Genomic DNA, 21,167 nt, shown 5'->3' with positions numbered 1-21,167 from the left:
TAAAGTATATTTGTTCATAGCCATCTACACTCCATTTTTTTAATTTTCGTGGAATAATGGTTGAGGCAGAAGAATCAAATCTTGGTGTACGTGAAAGACTAGACTAATCGGTGTAAAGTGGAAAAAACGAAGTGGTTGAAAAAGATAAAAGTTTAATATGTATGCATTTAAAGTACAACTTTTAATGTGTTATTTAAAATATTTTAAGATAATTATTTTAGAATTAATAAATTTGATATATATATATATATAAGAGATTATGATGGGTGTAAAAAATTTTATATTATTAATATATAATTTTTTTATAAGATAAATTATAAAATTAATGAGAATTATAAAATTGATTTAGTGTGATTAAAGGAAGAAGTGAGAAGAAAGATGTTATGGGTTGAATTTTTTTTTTAATAAACTAATAAGTAACCTTGTTCGATAAATATTGGCAAGGTAACCAGATGATTGATTTAGATAAATTAGAAAATTGCAGCTTAAAAAATGGGGTAAAAAAAACTTGATTAATCGGTTTTGATTGGAGAACAATGCAAGGGAAGTCTTCTAGATCGTCGAGATCTGATGTTTTATTTTAATGTATGACAGGGCGGTCTTTCTTGGTGGCTACACGGGTCTTTCTTGGTGGCTTTGGATACAATCAAACTTACCTGTTTTCAGCACAAACTTTCCTAAACAAAAGTTCGAAAACAAAAAAAGCAGAACGACAACCCTCCAAAAACAGACAATTTTTTTTTTTTATATATTTTTTGTATTAATAATTTTTTAGTATTTAATGTCAACAGATGACAATATGTAACCTCCATTAGTATAGTGATTTATCACATCTTCACAAAATCTAACATAATCATGTATTATTTTTCTATATAAATTGTGTTTTTAATTTTTAATTAATTGGTTAATGTTATCAATTAATCATCTATCAACTAATTTAAACAAATGAAGGTTTAAAAATATAATTTTTAAAAAAAGTTACACGTCGTATGATGATATGTCAAATATGTTGGATCTCTTTTTATCTTTTATTTTAAAAAGTTTTACTTTATTTAAATCTTGGCCATCAATTTTAGTTTTAATATAAATGTCACGTGTGAGTTAAAGGAAATGGAGATCTTCATTTCTCCATGTCATAGAGGATTAGAGGTACGGTTACTCGGTTATATTGATGAGTAGTTGTGTCAAATTTAATATGTCCTTTTATTATTATTATTATGACTAGATGATAGTAATATTTTATACTCCTACTTGTAAGATACTTCTGACCTAGGATAGACTTATGCATAATTTGGTGTATAATGGTCATATTAAGTTTTAAATTTGGAACAATGGTTGGTGGTGGTTTTTGTTATATATTATACTACTTTTGAAAAAAGTTTTAGTGTATTTGTTTCTTATAAAATAGATAGGAGGAATCGAGATTTTAATTTCATTACAAATCTTGATTTAATTTAATCATATTAAGTCACTGATCGGAAGTTATAATTAACAATAACATTGTTTTAATTTAATTAGATTGAACATTAATATAACTTTTAAATATATTATTTTATTATTTCTTTAGTAATATCTTTGTATTTTTTCATTTCTCATTTTACTGTTGTCTTATTTTATATTTTGATCATTATTATTGTTTAAGTTTTTAAAACTTATTCTTTTATTTTTACCACTACTATATTATCTTTTATCATTTTGAAAGAAAAAAAATCTAATTTTTACTTTATATCTTCAACTTATAATGTATTTTTTCATAGCATGAGACTTTTATTTTATATTTATCTTTAACTTATAATATTTTTTTTCAGTTAAAAGGACGTAAAGGGAGCCTATTATTATTGTTATAACTTTACTTCTACTTCTTTTTCATTATTACTCTTTGTTATATATATATATATATATATATATATATATATATATATATATATATATATTCACTTAACACAATTTATTTTTTCTACTAAATTATCTTTTGTTTACACATTAAATATATGGTTTCTTATACACTATTTATTCATGAAGTTGACTATATATTTCAATGTTTATTAGTAGTTACAAATAAATTATGATTTAAAAAATATATAATTATTTTTATAGATTTAATAGAAAAATAATATGTGTGATTTTAATTACATTATTTTTATAATTTGATATATAATGTGACTTTTATTGATCCAATTGTAATACCCTTTTACCCCACAAATCTATTTGTAGAAATAAAGCAAGTATAACATTTAAGATTAAAAAACTTTCTTATAGAATAAAAGGTATCACATGACTTTGATGTATTCGTAATCACCAGGTAGATAGATAATAACAATTTTAGATATATTGATTTTCCACGGGCCAATTAAAATTCATAACTAAATTATTATAACTTAAAACATAAATCCAAAGAGAAAAGAGTGAATAGGTAATTTAGTCCCTGAGATCGTACCTATTTTGCATATTAGTCCCTAACTTAATATTAAATTCAAAATAGTCCCTATCTTTGCATAAGTGTTGCAAAATAGTCATTCCGTTAAATTTTAAAATAATGCTGTTAGTGAGGTCAATTTTAGTGTCACGTGGACTATCCACGTGGCACTAAAGGATGACGTGGCATGACACGTGGACGTGCCTGATGCCACGTCATTTGATGATAACAAAACGAGTAAATAGGCAATTTAGTCCCTGACTTTGTACCCATGTTGCATATTAGTCCCTAACTTAATGAAAAATTCAAAATAGTCCCTATCTTTTACATAAGTATTGCAAAATAGTCCTTCCGTTAAATTTTAAAGTAATGTTGTTAGTAAGGTCAATTTTAATGTCACGTCATTTGATGATGATAGAATGAGTGACTTCTTCAAATTTGATGGTTTTGAATCAATTGAAGCATATATACGAAAAAGAACTCACACACACTTGCACAAATAAAAAGAACCAAAAATCCACAGCAACAACCTTATCTCTGTAGTTGTCAACACCAATGGGCGAGGTCTGCATAATCATTCTCTTTTCCTTTTTTTTTTCTTCAATTACCATCAATGTATCATTTTGGGTTCTGATTTTTTTGTGTGTTTTGAATAGGAAGAGAAAAAACCAGAGGAAAACAAAGTGGAGGAGAAAAAAGCAAATGAAGAAGAAAAGAAAGAAGAAGAGAAAAAACCAGAGGAATCAAAAGATGACAAGGAATCCAAGGAAGAATCTGCGCTGCTAGAAATCGTGCTAGGCACAACCTTTGCAATGCATGGACACTTTAAGCATGATTTCTGACATCTTTTAAGTTAGGGACTATTTTGCAACACTTATGCAAAAGATAGGAACTATTTTGAATTTTTCATTAAGTTATGGACTAATATGCAACAGGGGTACAAAGTCAGAGACTAAATTACCTATTTACTCGTTTTGTTATCATCAAATGACGTGGCATCAGGCACGTCCACGTGTCATGCCACGTCATCCTTTAGTGTCACGTGGATAGTTCACGTGGCACTAAAATTGACCTCACTAACAACGTTACTTTAAAATTTAACGGAAAGACTATTTTGCAACACTTATGCAAAGATAGGGACTATTTTGAATTTAATATTAAGTTAGGGACTAATATGCAAAATGGGTACAATCTCAGGGACTAAATTGTCTATTCACTCAAAGAGAAAATGAACATAAGTCTAGTCCTAATGTGACTACCTATTAGAGCATTACAAACCATAAAAAACATAAAAAAAAATAAATAGATTCTAAATTAAAGTTTAAATCTCTCAAGAATCATCCTTAGCATGATACCAAATTTCATTTACAAATGACAATCAATCCAAACACAGACAGGAAGATAGGAGAATGAGATACATCTCATCCCATATAACAAAATATGTATTTTAAACAATTAACAAAAAAATAATGTATCATCACACTAACAAACATTTGTATAGTCACACAATCATTTACATTCTCATAGACACACATGTATTATGATGCAGATTCTACTTAAGACTCTATAAGCATGTGATACCAATAAAACATTTTTAAAAGAAGCTCAAAAGAACATGCACTTGTTAGATTTCCGCACCATGAAAAAGCTAATAACACACTCTCATTGAGATAAGATTGTCGGTGACGAGTTAAGGTTATTATATCTTGTAAGGATACTCCAATTTATGGGATCAGCATGAGTCACACACAGATTCCAAATTGAATAACCCCTAAGAATAAAATCATACTTTAACTTATTCATGTTTGCCTCGGTTAGCTCAACAACATCCTTCGAAAGAACACGATATGCTATGATGCATGAGACATTCAAGATATCCATGACATTTTCATATCATCTTGACATGCTATGATGCATGAGACATTCAAGATATTCATGACATTTTCATATCATCTTGACATGCTGGTCCTTTTCCTACATGAAATTCGAGTCACATATAAATCTTTTCAAACTATTACCAAGACATTATTTGATTCATCCCATGTACCCATGAACATTATGCAGTGTCACATCACATACACATCCAATCAAACCTTAATAGTTACAAACTTCAACATTAATAATTTTAAGAATTATACAATAACAAAATTATAATATCATAAACATTAATTAATAATATAAATAAGTACTTGTTATATATATATATATATATATATATATATATATATATATATATATATATATATATATATATATATATATATATATATATATATATATCTTTGTACTTAATATAGCTTAACATTTAACATGGAGGCTTCTATACATAACTCATGTGATGCCACAAAACATAGAATCTGTACTCCAAAATCTATGATCAAAGATGGGAGAAAAGTTATAAAAATTAATTGTATAAAGTAATATTAAAACACAAGGCTTGAAAGGATTAAGTCCTGACACACAAAATCATTTCGCCAAAATCCTTCAATGTAGAAATTCTGAAAATCATATAAAATATCCATTATACCACAGGATTATAAATAAAACTAACATGATGAAATAACACACATAGATCAATAATTCGAATATAAAACCAAGTAATGAAAACGAACGTAATCAGGTATCAATTATATAAAACAAGGCAAGTTTTAGTATTTACACAAAACAAGTAATCGGGCATCCAGTCAGAGAGAAATTGATTCTCAAACAACTTAATTATAAATAAAATGACAATCCAATCGCAAGAATAAAAAATAATTGGAATTCATCACATCCTGTCAAATTAAAATTAAGTACACAATCAACAAAAAATTCACGACAGTAAATGTACACAAGCAACGGAACTAATTGAAAGAAGAAAAAAACGTGGGAATTGCAATTCAATTTTGATACAAAGCACATTCACGATACGCACAATGGATAGCTATCACTTGTTAGAAAAATTAGAAAGGTCGAGAAACAACAACAAACAAATATATGTAATTGAAACAATTAACCAAAATCCCTAAATGACACAAAAAAAAAAGGAAACAAAAAATCATAATCCCACCCCCCATTACCTTGAAAAGAAGAAAACGTAGACCAGGGACACTATTCTATCTGATTCCAACTCATGATTCTGACGAGTGCACTCCGAAGACTCTACAGTGGTTAGGGTTCAAAAAATACAGAATAAGAGAAGGGGTTAGGTTTTTTTTGGCTTAGAGAAAGAATGAAATTGTTCAGTTGGTGGTGATGAATGAAATTATAAAAACCAAGGAAATAAAGAGAACTTACGAGTCATGAATCAAAGCTCAAAACTTAACTCATAAAACTCTTTTTATTTTTTTAAATACAAACCCATTTTATTTTTCCATAATAATAACTTAAAATAATATTTATTTATTTATTTATAAAAAAATATTTTTGCAATACATAATATATTTATTTATTAAATAAATATATAAAACAAATAGCGAGGTGTTACAATCCAACCGTTGAATTATATCCATGTATTATTAAGATTATTTGTGTCAATTTTATCAAAATTGAATAACAAAAAAAATAATCAAATGATCCATATTTTAATTTATACGAAAGAGACAACAAATGACTTTAAATTAATATGAAATTTTACATATATAATCTATGTGAATTTTTTTTTTAATCTAAGAGTGAGTTTCAATAAAATATTATCCCGTTAAAAGTTATAAAATGATGTAATAGTTATCAAAGTTATGTAATTTAACCCTTCCTCTAGAACTTTAAATTAAAATGAAACTTGAAAAAAATATCCATAATAACATATGTGAGCATTAATGTTATATCATTATACAATATTCACTTAATATTGAAAAATATTAAATAAAAATAAACTTATTTTAATATTTTGATAGCATAAAATAAATATTCCATACCTTTTTATAAGGATTAATGTAAAAATAAAAATTGTAAGAGAATTTAGAGTTAAGAGTTATTTTCATTTGATATAATATATAAATAAATTTTTTAAAAAGAATAAGGAAAGACATTGACGATAAAATGGAAAGTAGAAGATGGAGGTAATAATTTGGTCATTGTGATATTAATTAATTAACCTTTTTCTAGAAGTACAAAATAAAATTAAAATATATTTTCTAAAATATTCTAAAATTATTAATTTTTTTTTTATGTTTTGTTGTGTTGATTCTCCCATCAAATTTTAGCTTTATTAAATATTGATTTGTGTAAAAATAATTTAGGATGATAACTACTTCCATCAAATATTCATTCTCCCATCTAAGATTATTAATTATTTTTATTAAATATCATTTTTTTTGTGTTTTGTTATGTTGATTCTCCCATCAAATTTTAGCTTTATTAAGTATTACGGAACAAAAAGTGCTCTTGATATCATTAGCAAACAACTAAGACTGACTTAATTAAACACACGCACGCACACATGGTGTTATAGTAATAGCAAATGATAAAGACTGAATTAAGCAAACATATACACTTCCTCTAAATTTATAAGCAAAAAAATGCCTAAGTTGGTTGAATTGAAATATAAGATAATTTCAATTAATTCAGTTTCATTTAAAGTTATCATTCCAAAAATATCAAATATCCTTAAGTTAATTCAAATGTGAATATAATCTCTAATATGATTAAGGGTAATTTAGGAAGTGTAAATGAACTTAACTAATATCCTTAACTAGCGTGAAATTAGATATTTTTTCTTAAATTTAAGTTTAGAGATAACACATTACAAATTAAAAATAAATAATGAAAACTAAAAATATATTTTAATTAAAATTTTTTGACATAAAATGTAAGCACAATCACATATATAAGGAGCTTACTCTTATAAAGATATTTTACTTAAAATATGAGAACAGCTAATCAAATCAATTATAAATATTTTTTATCAGATATTCAATATTGTTTTCAATCTTTCACTATCATTATTACAATTGCATATAATCATCTCATCATTATTATTGTCACCACCAATCTCCCAACACCATTTCTTACCATCACCATCACTATGTGATTGTGCCAATGATTGTGGAGGAAATAATAGTGATGGTGATGACAATGATAATGTCTATATATTAGTAGTTTCATATAAGTTTGTTATAAACTATTTTGATACATATTCAAGGAAAAACACACACACACATATATATATATATATATATATATATATATATATATATTAAAAATAAATAGTAAAGAATTGAAATATATTTTAATTTTTTTAAATTCGTTGACCTAAAAGGCTAACTTGTTATTTGTATAGTAAAATATAAATACTTTCCTTTTAAGAAGGCCAACATTTAATTTTGCATTTGCTTTTCAGGTTTCATGGTCAAACTATCAGTCAAGTCATCAACAGAAATGGACCATTTTTGGTAAGCCATTAAAACACTTTTGTTTATATATGCTCAATTGCTAGATTTTCTCATCAGAATTTAATAAGTAAAGGCAACAGTTTGACAATTGACACATTATACTGGTCTAAATGTTTTATATTGATAAAAATTATTGTTTCAATGCCAAATAAATTCGTTCCTGCATGAAATTAATATTTTTTTTTAAAGGTGCATGAAATTAATACTATCCAAACCAGAAAATGAAAGAAAATTTTTTTTTTAACACGAACCTCTTATAAAGCGGGCAACGAATCCTCATCACAACGCACACTCATAGTTTGCTTTGACCATGGCCTTAAATTCTCCAAACTCCAGCAACTTTAGCACTGCCCTCTCTCTTGGGTCGGCTTCCAACACCAACGAAGCCTTAACGGTGAAAGGAATGGGCCAACTAGGGTTGAACCAAAGGATCACTAAGGTGAGAAAATCCTCATTGACCGCAAAAGAAAGATCGTGTCTGGTTCATGGTGGCAGTGAAAACAACACTGAGAGTATCATAAGAGCAAGTCAGATTGTAAGAGCCCAACTGGTGCATGCAGTATCATCAACACCCTCCCCAGTTTCCAGTAATAATGTTGTTGTTGTTGTTGCGGACAAAAAGAAAGCCATCGAGATTCTGCAGGCCAAACTTCTCTGCGCCTCAGCATTTGCTCCTAAAACTAGTCCCACATCGCTCAGGCCAATTAGCCTTAGCCACCGTTTAACTTCAACGCCCCCACTCAAAACGCGTCGTGGTTTTCTTAATGACGATGATTTTGCTTATTCTCTTTGTCCCTCTCCGCTGTCTGTTTGTTTTCCCCATGAAACCAGTACCTTGCAGAATCATGTTCGTGGCGGCGACACCAAGTACGATGGTCGGATGCATAGCTATCCGTACAAGAAAAATGGGCCCTACACGTGTCCCAAGTGCGGGCACGTGTTTGAGACGTCGCAGCGGTTTGCGGCGCACGTGAGTTCGAGTCACTACAAGTACGAGACCAAGAGTGAGAGAAAGAAGAGACTCATGGCCAAAATCCGAAAGAGAAATCTCCGTATAGAATGGGTAAGTGGTGGACTCACTGTTGTTCCTGACGATGCTCCTCCTACTAGTGCTTTTGCTTATTCGGCACGAAACAACAACAACGTTGCTCCTCCACCTCCTGTTAGGGTGGTGAAGGTTGAAGGTCAGAGTGGTATGGAGCTTCAGCTTGCTCCTCCTCCTGGATGGGAAAAATTAACTGCTGGAGGTGGAGCTGTTAAAATCAAATTGGAGCCTGTAGCTAGCTAGGGTCTTAATCTCTTATCAAGGGTCCAGTAGTTTTAGTACTCTGTTTAATTGTTATTCATAGGGTCAGATTCAATCTTCAATTGTGTTTATGGACCACTTATACGGTCTATAGTGCTTAATTAATTGGGTCTTGTCTTCATTGTTCGCCTTCTCTCGTTGAATAAATACTGGATTTTATCTTCGAATTTCATGATTCACCACAATGTAGCTCTCACAAGTGACTTGTGTCATACTCCTATATAGCTTGACACAGAATTTTGGTCATTCATTCTCTATGAAATTAGGTCTTTCACTATAAGAAATACTATTTACAAACATTGATATATGTGTAAAATAAATCGTGTAACTTAACGACCAATTAAAAAAAAAACTATCAGCCACGTAATTAATGGTTTTATACAAAGAAAAAAAGAGACAGTCTACTTTACCCTGAGGTTTATATCATCTAAAATGGCCAATATAATTATGACAACTCTACCAATCTTCAGTACATAAATACACAGTGCTCTCTCTCTTTCCCTCACGTGTCACTGTTAAAAAGAAAAAAAGAAAAAGAAAAGAAGAAGAGGACAGATTTGGTGAATACCGTGTGTCAATGATTAAAAACAACGTTTTAAATGCTCCCCAAATGATTAACCAATTGTTGGACAACATTTGTTTTCTTACCCCCTTCCTAGTATCTTGTTAAAAACATGTTCGCTAACAACCCATAAAACAATTAGATAAATAAATAAATAAATAATATTTGTCTTCTATTTTATTTATAATCTTTCTTTTTAAGTATTTATTTATAATCTTTAATAATTTTGAGATTGGTCTTTTTCTTTTCTTTTGTTTAAATTTTCTTTTGTTGATTTATTAATTTTAATAACAAAAAATACCACAATTGATAAAAAGGTATATTAATATCTTATACCTTTTCAGCCTGTAGACATTTTATCTTAAAAATTAAAAAGATAATTTTTTAACAGTATGTTTGGACTTAGTATTTAACTTGTATGAAACTATTAGGGGATGTTTTGTTTGATTGTTTTATGTTTTCATTTTCACTGAAAACAGAAAACGGTGATGAAAATGTATTTGATTGGATTTCTGAAAACATTTTCGGTGAAAATGAAAACAGGAAACAACAAGAAAATAAAAACAATAAATTCTCGTTTTCAGTTGAGAACAGAAAACTCATTTCGGGTAAAATGAAATTGCGGTGACAACGAATGTAATTTTAAACAAATATAAAAATACAAAAAGACAAGAAGTCAATATATCATAAATTTTCAGTATTTTTATTTCATGAAAACAAAAAACAAGAAATCAAACCAAACATGTTTTCAGAATTCTAATCTTTTGAAAATGAAAACAATTTTCCGAAAATGAAAACAGGAAATAAAAACAGAAAATAAAAATGCAAACCAAACACACCCTTATAGATTCACAAGTTAATTGAAGGATACGAGCTTATGAACCCTTCATTTATTATGAAGCTAAGATCTCAGCATCTAGTTTATTGCCAATGTCACAATTTAAATATGCAAGTTTATTCTTAGTGTTAGCTAATTGCGTTGTAAAATCTGACAGTCTACGCAAATTAATCCACAAAAATAGGGGGAAACAAGCACGAATAGAGAACGAGTTTATGCAAATTAGCTAATAGATTTTGCACGATTAAAAGTAGGCAGTGCTGAATTTCAATTCTGGAAGGAAATAGTTTAATTGGAAGAATACAAGAAAATTCAAAACTGATAGTGCATTGCATTAAACCCAATACTACATGACGATTTAAATGACATACACTAGAAAATTGATGATACAACTATTCACAATGCTGACGATTTTTACAGAAATCTAGGCTTCCTACAAGAAGATTTACCGACTCACCCCCGCAAAATTTAAAAGACACCATAGATTGTATCTCGTTTAGGAACAAGGCCTGAGCCAAATACAACTATATCCCAGTATTGGGATTGTTCCCAGCTAGAATAAGAGAAATTTCTAACCCTCGGCTAAAAGCCTGGTTAAACATTAGGCGAGTTTGGAATGTTGATACAAATGGGAACCACGAAAAGAAGGCAATGGGTACAAAGATGAGCATTCCCATACCAGCATCATAGAGGCGAGCAATTGATCGAACGGATTTCCATAGTCCGAGCCTCTTCATCACCGGCTTCCAGGCAGCAGCAATCTAAAAAAGGACAATCAAAGTACAAAAATAAGAGGCACTGCATACAAATGAGATGCTGAAACCATTGTATACAAAATCAGCTCCATTTCAGCACATTGAATAGTGTTCTTCGTACCCCAAAAAAGTGAATGAACAAGTGTATAAGATTCTAGATGTCAACGAATGTAAATAGAAAAGATTTGACATCCATATGGGCAAGGTACAATTTCATTAAAGAAAAGAAGATGTAAAGGATCCTGTCCTTTTGTTTCTTAAAGGATCCCAAGTCATAAAATACAGCTGTCGGAGCCTCAACTCTAAAAGAGGTTGAGATCTTACATTGACTAGAGATATAACAAATGTAATTTTTCACCTTGTAAGCTGGTTTTGTGCGATTGAATTAGGCCCTAAACCCAAATTCTAAGACATGCAATCCAATTGCGAAAAGAACAAATAATAACACATGGTTCAGAGGAAAAGAAAACTCACTGACAGAATTCCCCAACCAGTAGGAATGAAAGCCAACATAGAAGCAAATATGTCCGGTAAAGACAGTTTGGTCAATATAACTGCTACAACTAAACCAGCCAGTGCAACCAAAAGGGAGACTCCTTGTATAAAGCGCAAAAGAAGCTGGAAATTGACCGATATCTTCTGGCTAAAGGTGAATACCTATTGAGCAAGAACAAAAGATAGCATCAAGATACAAAATGACCAACATACACATTTAAATGGATCACAAACACAATGCATATTTTTCACCTTGAAAAGAATTATAAGCACAGCCAGAACTACCCATGAGAGTCCATAAACCTATACAAAATGCCAAACATAAGCAGTCAGTTCAAAAACCTGTTCATATTCTGTACATGTAGATATGTAAAAAGAATTGCATACTAAACTGGTCAAATATAGAACAAATCAAGCCATCCTACATATATATATATATATATATATATATATATATATATATATATATATATATATATATATATATATATATATATATATATATATATATAGGAGGGATCAAGTTATTCTAAGAGAAACTCTAATAGATTAGTTAAGATTAGTTACTCATTACAACCATTAGATTTGAAGAAAATGAATGGTGAGGATGAGGAGTAAGTCTAAAAGAGTTACTCTTGGAGTAACTTCATCCCTCCTCATATATATATATATATGGATAATTTAAACAGAACCAAGTCAATTCTCAGAAAAAAAAAAAAAAATAGCATCACTACAGAAAGCTGTGGCTGATACCTAGGAAGCATGGATAAAATACATGTCACATACATGGTAACATGACACTTTTTTTAATAATATATGACATGACATAGTCAGGACATTATACAAGAAAACAATGTTATAATCATAAATGACACCAAATTCAAAAACAGATAAGCAGTAAGAGTAGTTACAGATATTAAGCATGTGATAAATGAGTAATTAGGTATTAACTGTATAGTTATAATGAGTTCTGCAATTTGAGAGTCATGTTAGGGATCATCTTGGACTAGAAAACATGTAAACAGTATAAATAAAAGCTTGGGTACACTGATTATTAATTAATCACACAACTTCCACAAAATCTGGAAACAAGAAAAATAAACTTATATATAAGCATGTATTACCGTCAGTGAAGTACTTGTTCCTTTCACGTTAAGCTTGTACACAATACCATATTGAAAGATGAAAAATCTAAGACTCAGAATGGTTTCTGCTATCCTTGAACCCAAGCTCCTGATATGAGCCTGTCGATGGAATAATTTATGAATATTGAGACACGGATATTTAAATACAGTCAAACAATGATGAAACCAAATGTGTCCATACATCCAAGATCCAACAAAACATTATCATCTCTACTACATTGAGTTCTAAAAAAGTGTCCAATTATTAGAGTATGTTGTCAGTCAACTGTAAAAACAGTTCTGTAAACTAATTGTAAGGGCTGTTAGCTTTTGCTAACAGCACCTATCCTAGAGTTAGTTAGAGTTGGTTAGGTTCTGTTAGTTAGTTAGTTACAATCTGTTACAATAACAGAACAGAGGTCTATATATACCTCTTTTGTAACCTATAATCAATAAAATCAGCCTTTCTGTTCAACGATTTTTCTCTTCCCTCTCTCTCTCAGTTTATTCAACACCAATTTATTTTATCACTGTTGAAATACTATTTTAGAATAGTGTCTGATGTTCTTAGTGAATATTGTTGTTTTGAACAACAGTTGCAATAGCACAAATACCCAGATAGAACCTATAGGACACACACATCTGTAAGACATCATTGTACTAATCTTATTTGAGATTTTATGGGAGTTAAATTATCAAACACTATATTAATCGGTAAGGATAAAAAGAAATATAAAAGCAAGAAAAAACATTTATTGATCAAGGCAAAACACTAATTACCAGTTCTTCTTCCCACCAAGCTTCCCAGCTTTCTTCTCCCTTAACACCAATTCCACCTCGGTAGAGTAGCCAATTTGTCCAATCTCTGAAATCTTCCACCACCCTAAAAAAACACCGTGTGAGGGAAAATAATCATGAGACATGCCTGTCAAAGTTCAAGATAAATAGATAATACTTACTTTTGCCACTCAAATCCAGACGGGTTGAATAAATATGGAGCAAACAACCAGGATAGAGCCATAAACCAACTGCTTATACTCAAAAGAATATATGAGAGTGCACCACCTTCATTAGAGCCATAAGCAAGAAATACTATCAACAGAAGTGCAACCTCCAACCTGAGGACAAAACATAGGAATACAATTATTACATTTCAGGGAAAGGAAAACAGGTATCCAATCTAAACGAGAATAATTTCATAAATAAAGAAATGCAAGAGTATTCTTAAACCATCAGCCCAACAATTTGAGTACTTCGAGTAACAGCAGTTGGAATAACAGCAGTCAAATAAGTTCAGTTCATTTCTGCTAACCCCAGTTAGATGCAGTCACTAAACCTCTCTCTCCAACAATGCACTTGAGCCTTTAACAAAGTACCACCCACTTTGAGGGGGGGGGGGGGGGGTATTAGAGTATTCTGTAAGAGATGCAGTTATTCAAGTGCAATCTCGGGTAGTTAGTAAACTGTTAGGTTAGTTGTGACAGCTGTCATAGAGACAGCTGAGCTATAAATACGTAAGTGTAAACTACTGTTGAACTGGTTAATGAGAATTAGTAACTTTTCCTCTTTCATTTTCAATCTTCTCTAAGTGTTCTCTTAAGTTTCTAAGAGCTCCTTTGTCAAGTGCAGACTTGAGAAGCACAAGCAGACCATGATTTCTGATGCTTAATCGGTTAATTAGGCTCAAGCACCTTTCAAAGATTTCAAGGCTGATGTCCAGTGAAAGCTGGCAACTAACTGTTAGAAGCTTGCATTGCAAGACTCTTAGATCTAGTATAAAAGATATGTTGTAACTGAATCTAATTGGGAATGAAATCATAATTTAAGATCCACAAATTTTAGTTTCTCTCTCTATTATCTTGTCTCTGTTAATCACACTGAGGAGGTCCATCGAGTTATTGAGGTTCCAGTGAATGCTAAATCTGGCACTTGGGCATGACACCTCAGTTTGCTATCAAGGCTACAATCATCATTTTCTTTATAAATGAGTTTAATTAATACGTACAGGGTAATCAAGTAGGGCCAAGTGGTAATCAAACTACATTGACCCCAAGTCTTGGATGTGATTCCTACTAGTGGTGCTTCATTGGTAGATTGCCTCAAAATATCACTATAAGCTTGTGTTGAGTGTTGAGTGTTGAGGCTTAAGGCTTGTCCAGACCTTGGAACAAGACAACCTTATCACCCCCTAAAAATTTACCATATTATCAAAAGAGCAAAGGCAACATGTTATCCCCTCTCTCAAACAATCCATGCACATTTCTTTCTCAATGGAACACCATTCCCACACTAAATCTTCAACCTATCAATCCAATTGGAATTCTCAAATACAACTGTTCTAAATAATCATATTGTGCAAGAATCTTAGAATGTGGGTTTAGGCCTAACTCAACCCCAAAAGCTAGCTCATACAATGAGGGTTGCCCCCACTTATATACTCTATATTGGCCTTATCCCTAGCTAATGTGGGACTTGGGTTTTTCCCAATACACCCCCTCATGCCCAACACTTTTGAGCTTGGTGCGTGGATAATATGGTAGGTGGCCCATTTAATGAATCTAGGATACGCTCTGATATCATCTTAAAATGTGAGTTTGGGTCTAACTCAACCTTAAAAGCTAGTTCTTTAGGTGAAGATTGTCCTCCACTTATATACTCTATATTGGCCTTATCCCTAACCAATGTGGGGCTTGGGTTTTTCCCAATAAAGAAATGCATCATAATGAGAAATGTGAAGTTCTATTGTGGTAAAGATGGACACTTAGAAAGAGGAAAAAAAAAAAAGAAAACAATTTGCCAAATAATTATAATTTTGAAATAAATATCAAGAAATAAATAATGAGAGAGAAGCCAAATGTTGATTTCATACTTAGAAATCTTATGCTGCTTGAAATTTCTTATCAGTGTTGGGAAACTGATGAGATAAGCAAAGAATGTTAGAAAGAGAATGAATTAGTGTTATTCAACTGCACCCTTGGGCACCTTAGGCGGTTAGGTAGTTATGCCAGTTGCCACAATGACAACTGAGCCTATAAATAATCAGTTGTAAACTACTGTTAAGGTTGGCCAATAAAAATCTCATCTCTCTTTTCTTCTTTTTCTCTGAGTTTCTCTGAATTTCTACATGTAAATAATTTGAAATTTTGGAAACTTAATGTAGCACAATAAGCACACCAGATATTCTCATGTATTGTCTACTTAGAAAAATACCAAGCCTCACCCTTTAACAAAATGACTACGAGAGTAGAGTCTGTAGTTCTCTGAAAATTTGATATGGCGGACAACAAAACCGCGGCCAGTTGCTTGATACTGTTGACAAATAAACATATTAACATTTCAGAAGATAAGTAGAGAAAGAAACGGCATAGAGTAGGCAGACAAACCCTTGCACCACCATGAAGAATGGTCCGACCAAAATAATGTGTTCTTGTACCCAAGGAAAATGTGAAAAAGACAGTGCAAAGCTGGAACTGCATTGTGACAAAACTGACAATGGCCTGCAGAGCAATATTAAATAAAAAATCAATAAAAACATATTAGAAAAAAAATTAATATTTTTCTAATTATTTGCTTGCAGGGAATTCAATATATAAGATCAAGACAGATTTAACAGAGAAGAAGAAAATACCAATTCATTAACTGAAATAATAGTCAAATGCCTAAAAGATGTAGGATACTAGCCAAATAAAAGATGATGTAATCAGGATGTACACTTGATGCAAGTTCCTGAGGCCTTTTTTTTTTTAATACAAATAGTAACAGTAAGATAAAATGGCCAAGAATAGTTGAGGGCAAAAAGTATGGTGGGGACTGAAAAACAAAGCATTTGGTTCTTTAATCATGCCTAGGGAAGGACACACACACTTACCCTCAAGAAAAGGACACACACACTTACCCTCAAGAAACCTTGCTCAAGAATGAAGCCCAAGATCATTGGCACAGCAGTGAAGATACCAATTTGAAAGAGAAATTGTGTATTCAAAGCAGCACTCAGTGCAGTGTTCTTAGTTATCCTAGCCCTTTCTTCAATGGTTTCACCAACACCAGATAGTGCCTGGAAACATATTGCATTTGTGTTCATTAGTATTGAAATAAGTTCAGTAGTAAGTATTGAATGTACATAACTATAGTACTATCCTAGCAGTGTCCTTGTACTGATAACTTCTATACACAACCTCTTTGTCTATTGCCAATAACATGTAAACATAAATTGCTGAATAAAACTTGTAAACTGAGATTGTTGCAAATCAAAACAATGAAAAATTCCATAAAATGAAAAAACAACCCACCTAGATTATGAAAAAAAAAAGTGAAATTAAACCATGTCCAACTCAAGACTAACCATGACCTGAATCTGGCGTGAATGATAAACATTTGGCACTATAAAACTATGAAATTTTGAACAAAAGGAAAAGATAATCTTGAACAAAGCAGATAAACAATCATAGAAGTTTAACAAAATCCAACTTACCAAATACGCTTTCCCATAAAGAAAGGCATATACAGTTAACACTGTTAGCTGCAGGATGAAAAGGAAAAAAAATCCTCAGATGAAGAAAAGCTTAGATATAGATATATGTATGCTGATGATTCTAAAATGGTACTGTGGGAAATTTCCATGAGATGTGCTACAATTTCAGTGTTTATGTAATGTATGGCTCTGGCTTCTCCCTCTCATTCTGAATTGTAAACAAAACCAGTTACCAGCTGCTATTGCTTTTACACAAAACAACCATTACCGCGAAGACTTGCTCAATCAATAAAACCATTTGACTTTAGGTCATTTTTATGTTTTCGTAGGTCTTCCTCTAGACTTGTTAAAGATATGATTTGTAAATAGGGAATATTTGCAGCTGATAATTAGGTATTATACTCATTATTATGTTTCCCTATATTGGAATAAAGAATTATATGTGTGATACAAAACACAATTACAGAAAACCCTTCTTTAAGACTCTTTAATTAGAATATCATTCATTTGCTTCATTTTGCTCAAAAAGAGTGACTCTCGTTTTTCTTTGTACAAAACAACCTCGAGCAAGTTCCTATCATCTTCTCCTCGATAGGCTACTCCATCTCAACATTATAATTTCTGCTACCCTTGTATTTTTTTTGGCACATGTTGGCACTTCATTGCCCAAAATTAACCACTAGAGTTATCAATTATAGGCAGATTTTCTCTTTTTGTTGATAGGCACTGTGTAAATGCAATGATAACTAAAGTTTTCTACATTTCATCCAACTGGCAATCTCCCCATCACTTTGTGAGATTTGTTTACGTAGGTTCTAAGGACAGTTTTGAAGGTTTGTGTGCAAAAAGAGTGTAATAAGGGTTCCATTGTCTGTTGTGTTGTGTTGTAGTCTAGGTGCACTCACATACTTATTCAATCAACAAAAATAAATGACGCATAATTGGCATACCATGGTACAAAAGTAGTATCCAACTGTTGTAAAATAGAAAGACAGCATCCGGAAGAAATCAAAAAGCTGTCCAAGTCTGTATACATCACGGCTGAGAACTTGTTCACCGTTACCACCAGAAACTTTTCCTTCAAATAGTGCAATCTGATTGAGCCCAACATCTCTTCCCTTACCAACCTGTAAATTTAATATTAGAAAACGATTTGTTGTAGAGGGATCAATAAACAACAAGTCTCACCTGAATATATTCATGATGTGTAATATTTCCTTGACGTAAGGTTGAATTGAATCCTGCGAATGAACAAGAATATAAAAAAAGAGTGGCAGAGGGAAAAATGAGGCAAATAGAAAACACAATTTTGAACAGCAATACAATAAGAGCTTCTTAGAATGTGGGATTTGGGCATAACTCAACCCCAAAAGCTAGCTCGTAGGGTGAGGGTTGTCTCCCACTTATATATTATATTGAAGTCTTATCCCTAACCGATGTGAGACTTGAGTTTTTCTCAACAAAGCTTAAGCCAAAACACATCAGGTGTCTGTCTTGACCCAAATCCTTACATCACTACTACAAAGAAAACTGTATTACACAGCATAAATGAGTAAACAAGTAAATATGTTGAGAGAAGAGAAACAATAAATTTCTGAATTTGCTTGAGTTTGATTACCACTAAGCAGATTGATCTATTTATAATAACAATAATGATTACAAAGATACCTGATAAATACTAATATTTTCAGAGAACAATTAAAACATCACAACTTCCTAAGATCTATCAAACTCAGCTAAATAAAATAACTAAGCTACTTGGAAGAGCTTCTTATGATTTGAGTTTGGTTTTTATTCAACCCTACAAAACCAGCTTGTAAAGAGAGGGTTATTCCCCACTTATATACTTTAATTTTCTAGTTTTAGAGACAAGATATTATTGCTAAACTATGTTGAGGATAAAATGAATTCAACCCATTGTGAACAGATTACATGTAGGAATATATACTAGATTCTAACTGTCAACTAACTGAAGTTAGTTGAGTACAGCTGTCAAACTCTAGTTGTCTAGATACAACTAACACTTAGAAGCTAAGACTAATAACATCAATAATACAGAAAAAAGGAAAAGACTCCTATCAAGTAAGTACACTCCTATAAATTTGGTCATATCACTAATCGATGTGGGATTTTCAACAGAGCTAATCACCAAGAGAGGTGGGTAAAATAATTAAAATCCTGACAATCCCATTAGTGAAAATGCAAGATACAACAAATGTTCAACCAATGGAAGGGGGGAGGACATGGAAAAGAGCACTAATACCCATAACCCATTTCATCTTTTTTGGAAATGCATTGGAGTTAAATCAGCTGAAAACCTTATATTCAGCCTAATTTATAAAATACCATCACTACCAGCAATGTATTTAAACTACTGCATTTTATTTGGTGTGGTAACTTTCCTATAATCACCAAATATGTTCACTAGAATAGATGTAACTGGAAAAGTGGTTATTATAATAATTATGCTTTGAAGTGTTTATAAAATAATACTGTAGAAAAGAGGGTTTTAAAACAGCTAAATCGTAGGATTGGTAGCTAAATTACTGGATTGCAAATTTGCAGCATTTTGCCCCCCTGAACCAGAAAAGCAAAATTTCTATGCAGCAAAAGCAACAGCCATACCTGAATAGATATCTTCACTAATGTTGATAACACGGGAAGCCTTGCTGATACCACCACGGGTTACGTGGAATATTCTATCAAAAACATCAGGATGCCCATAGTGCATGCGGACCCTAAATAGAGCATCATTGTCATACTTAGTTTGATTCTTGACAAAAGAAATCATTATTTAATTTAAAATGGTCTTACTTCAATGGATTTGCTAAAACTCGCTGCCCTAAAGTCACAAAACTAGTTTCTTGATTGGACATAAATGACGCTAGAGATGAGACACTGCATACAGTAACAGAGATGTTACACAGCCACAAATACAGCAAAACCAAGTCCGAAAATGACACTATCAAAGGATGTAAGCAGCACATACCTGCCGGTGAAGACATGTTCTCTAACACCAAGTATAGAAGGAGGACGAAGCCCATGATCAGAATGAAATTCTTCAAGAAGGTTCCTCATCTTCAAAGCTTCCTCAAAATAGTTATCCTATAATAAATTGTACTAGGCATTAAAACATAAAGCAACAGCAAAGAAATTATACATTATCAAACAAATCTTGAAACAGTAAATTTTCTACAAAGTTTATATATATAAAATGAAGTGGATCAAAGCCATGAAGATAACATATAAATATATAATGCATCACATAAGACAGAACGGCTTACAAAATAGGAAAGGGGGGGGGGGCACAAAGGGAAAATACAACATGGGTCCTTACACAATCTATTATGATGAAATTAGTCAAAAACAGACAGCTATTAAAACTTCACCTGATTCATGTCAATTGTTTGGACTGCATTTCCACGCGTAAATACAATTGCATGATTTTGATTCTCGGGCTTCCCTTCACCCAATTTGGGATTTCCAGGCAACTTCACCGAGTATATCTCCTGTGAGATAAAAAAAACTTACAAATGGAGTGACAAATATCAAAGCTATCTAATTCAATAGAGAGGTAGGAAAAGTAAAAGAAAGCAACCTAAGCAATTATGGCAATCTAATTCAATAACAGAAGCTAGCAAAAGTAACACAAATAGCTATCGTATTCCTGTTGTAGATAATTCAGTTATTAGAATCTGTTACAACAGATTAACAGCTAAGTTTTTTCAACCAAACTTAAGAAGAACCCTATGTCCTGAATCATAACTAAAGAATACATATAAAAAGTATAAAATGCTTATGTATATACAAAAAGTGTAGAAGAATAGC

The 21,167-nt window shown here is 31.5% G+C and overlaps 2 protein-coding genes across 2 annotated transcripts in view; one reads left to right on the top strand and one right to left on the bottom strand.

The window, feature by feature from the left end:
- The first annotated feature begins 8,069 nt into the window (after positions 1 to 8,069).
- Positions 8,070 to 9,261, top strand: LOC114370783. The gene has a single exon (XM_028328174.1). It carries the CDS (start codon positions 8,099 to 8,101, stop codon positions 9,074 to 9,076), a length of 978 nt encoding a protein of 325 aa, XP_028183975.1. The 5' UTR covers positions 8,070 to 8,098; the 3' UTR covers positions 9,077 to 9,261.
- A 1,498-nt stretch (positions 9,262 to 10,759) lies between these two features.
- The window catches only part of LOC114369909 (callose synthase 9-like), a 54,458-nt gene continuing 44,050 nt past the window's right edge, over positions 10,760 to 21,167 (bottom strand). The window contains exons 38-53 of the mRNA XM_028327185.1: positions 20,729 to 20,848; positions 20,329 to 20,444; positions 20,154 to 20,237; positions 19,965 to 20,077; positions 18,528 to 18,580; positions 18,290 to 18,466; positions 17,340 to 17,387; positions 16,764 to 16,922; positions 16,252 to 16,365; positions 16,089 to 16,177; positions 13,828 to 13,986; positions 13,649 to 13,751; positions 12,869 to 12,988; positions 11,997 to 12,047; positions 11,724 to 11,906; positions 10,760 to 11,255 (exon numbers count right to left, since the gene is read on the bottom strand). Coding sequence (XP_028182986.1) covers positions 11,019 to 11,255; positions 11,724 to 11,906; positions 11,997 to 12,047; positions 12,869 to 12,988; positions 13,649 to 13,751; positions 13,828 to 13,986; positions 16,089 to 16,177; positions 16,252 to 16,365; positions 16,764 to 16,922; positions 17,340 to 17,387; positions 18,290 to 18,466; positions 18,528 to 18,580; positions 19,965 to 20,077; positions 20,154 to 20,237; positions 20,329 to 20,444; positions 20,729 to 20,848 — 1,926 coding nt within the window. The 3' untranslated portion in view covers positions 10,760 to 11,018. The remainder of the gene's footprint in view (positions 11,256 to 11,723; positions 11,907 to 11,996; positions 12,048 to 12,868; positions 12,989 to 13,648; positions 13,752 to 13,827; positions 13,987 to 16,088; positions 16,178 to 16,251; positions 16,366 to 16,763; positions 16,923 to 17,339; positions 17,388 to 18,289; positions 18,467 to 18,527; positions 18,581 to 19,964; positions 20,078 to 20,153; positions 20,238 to 20,328; positions 20,445 to 20,728; positions 20,849 to 21,167) is intronic.

Source organism: Glycine soja, chromosome 10 (genome assembly GCF_004193775.1).
Source record: "Glycine soja cultivar W05 chromosome 10, ASM419377v2, whole genome shotgun sequence".
NCBI lineage: Eukaryota > Viridiplantae > Streptophyta > Magnoliopsida > Fabales > Fabaceae > Glycine > Glycine soja.
Note: the sequence above shows the minus strand (reverse complement) of the source record. Positions and strands in the feature narration are given on the sequence as shown.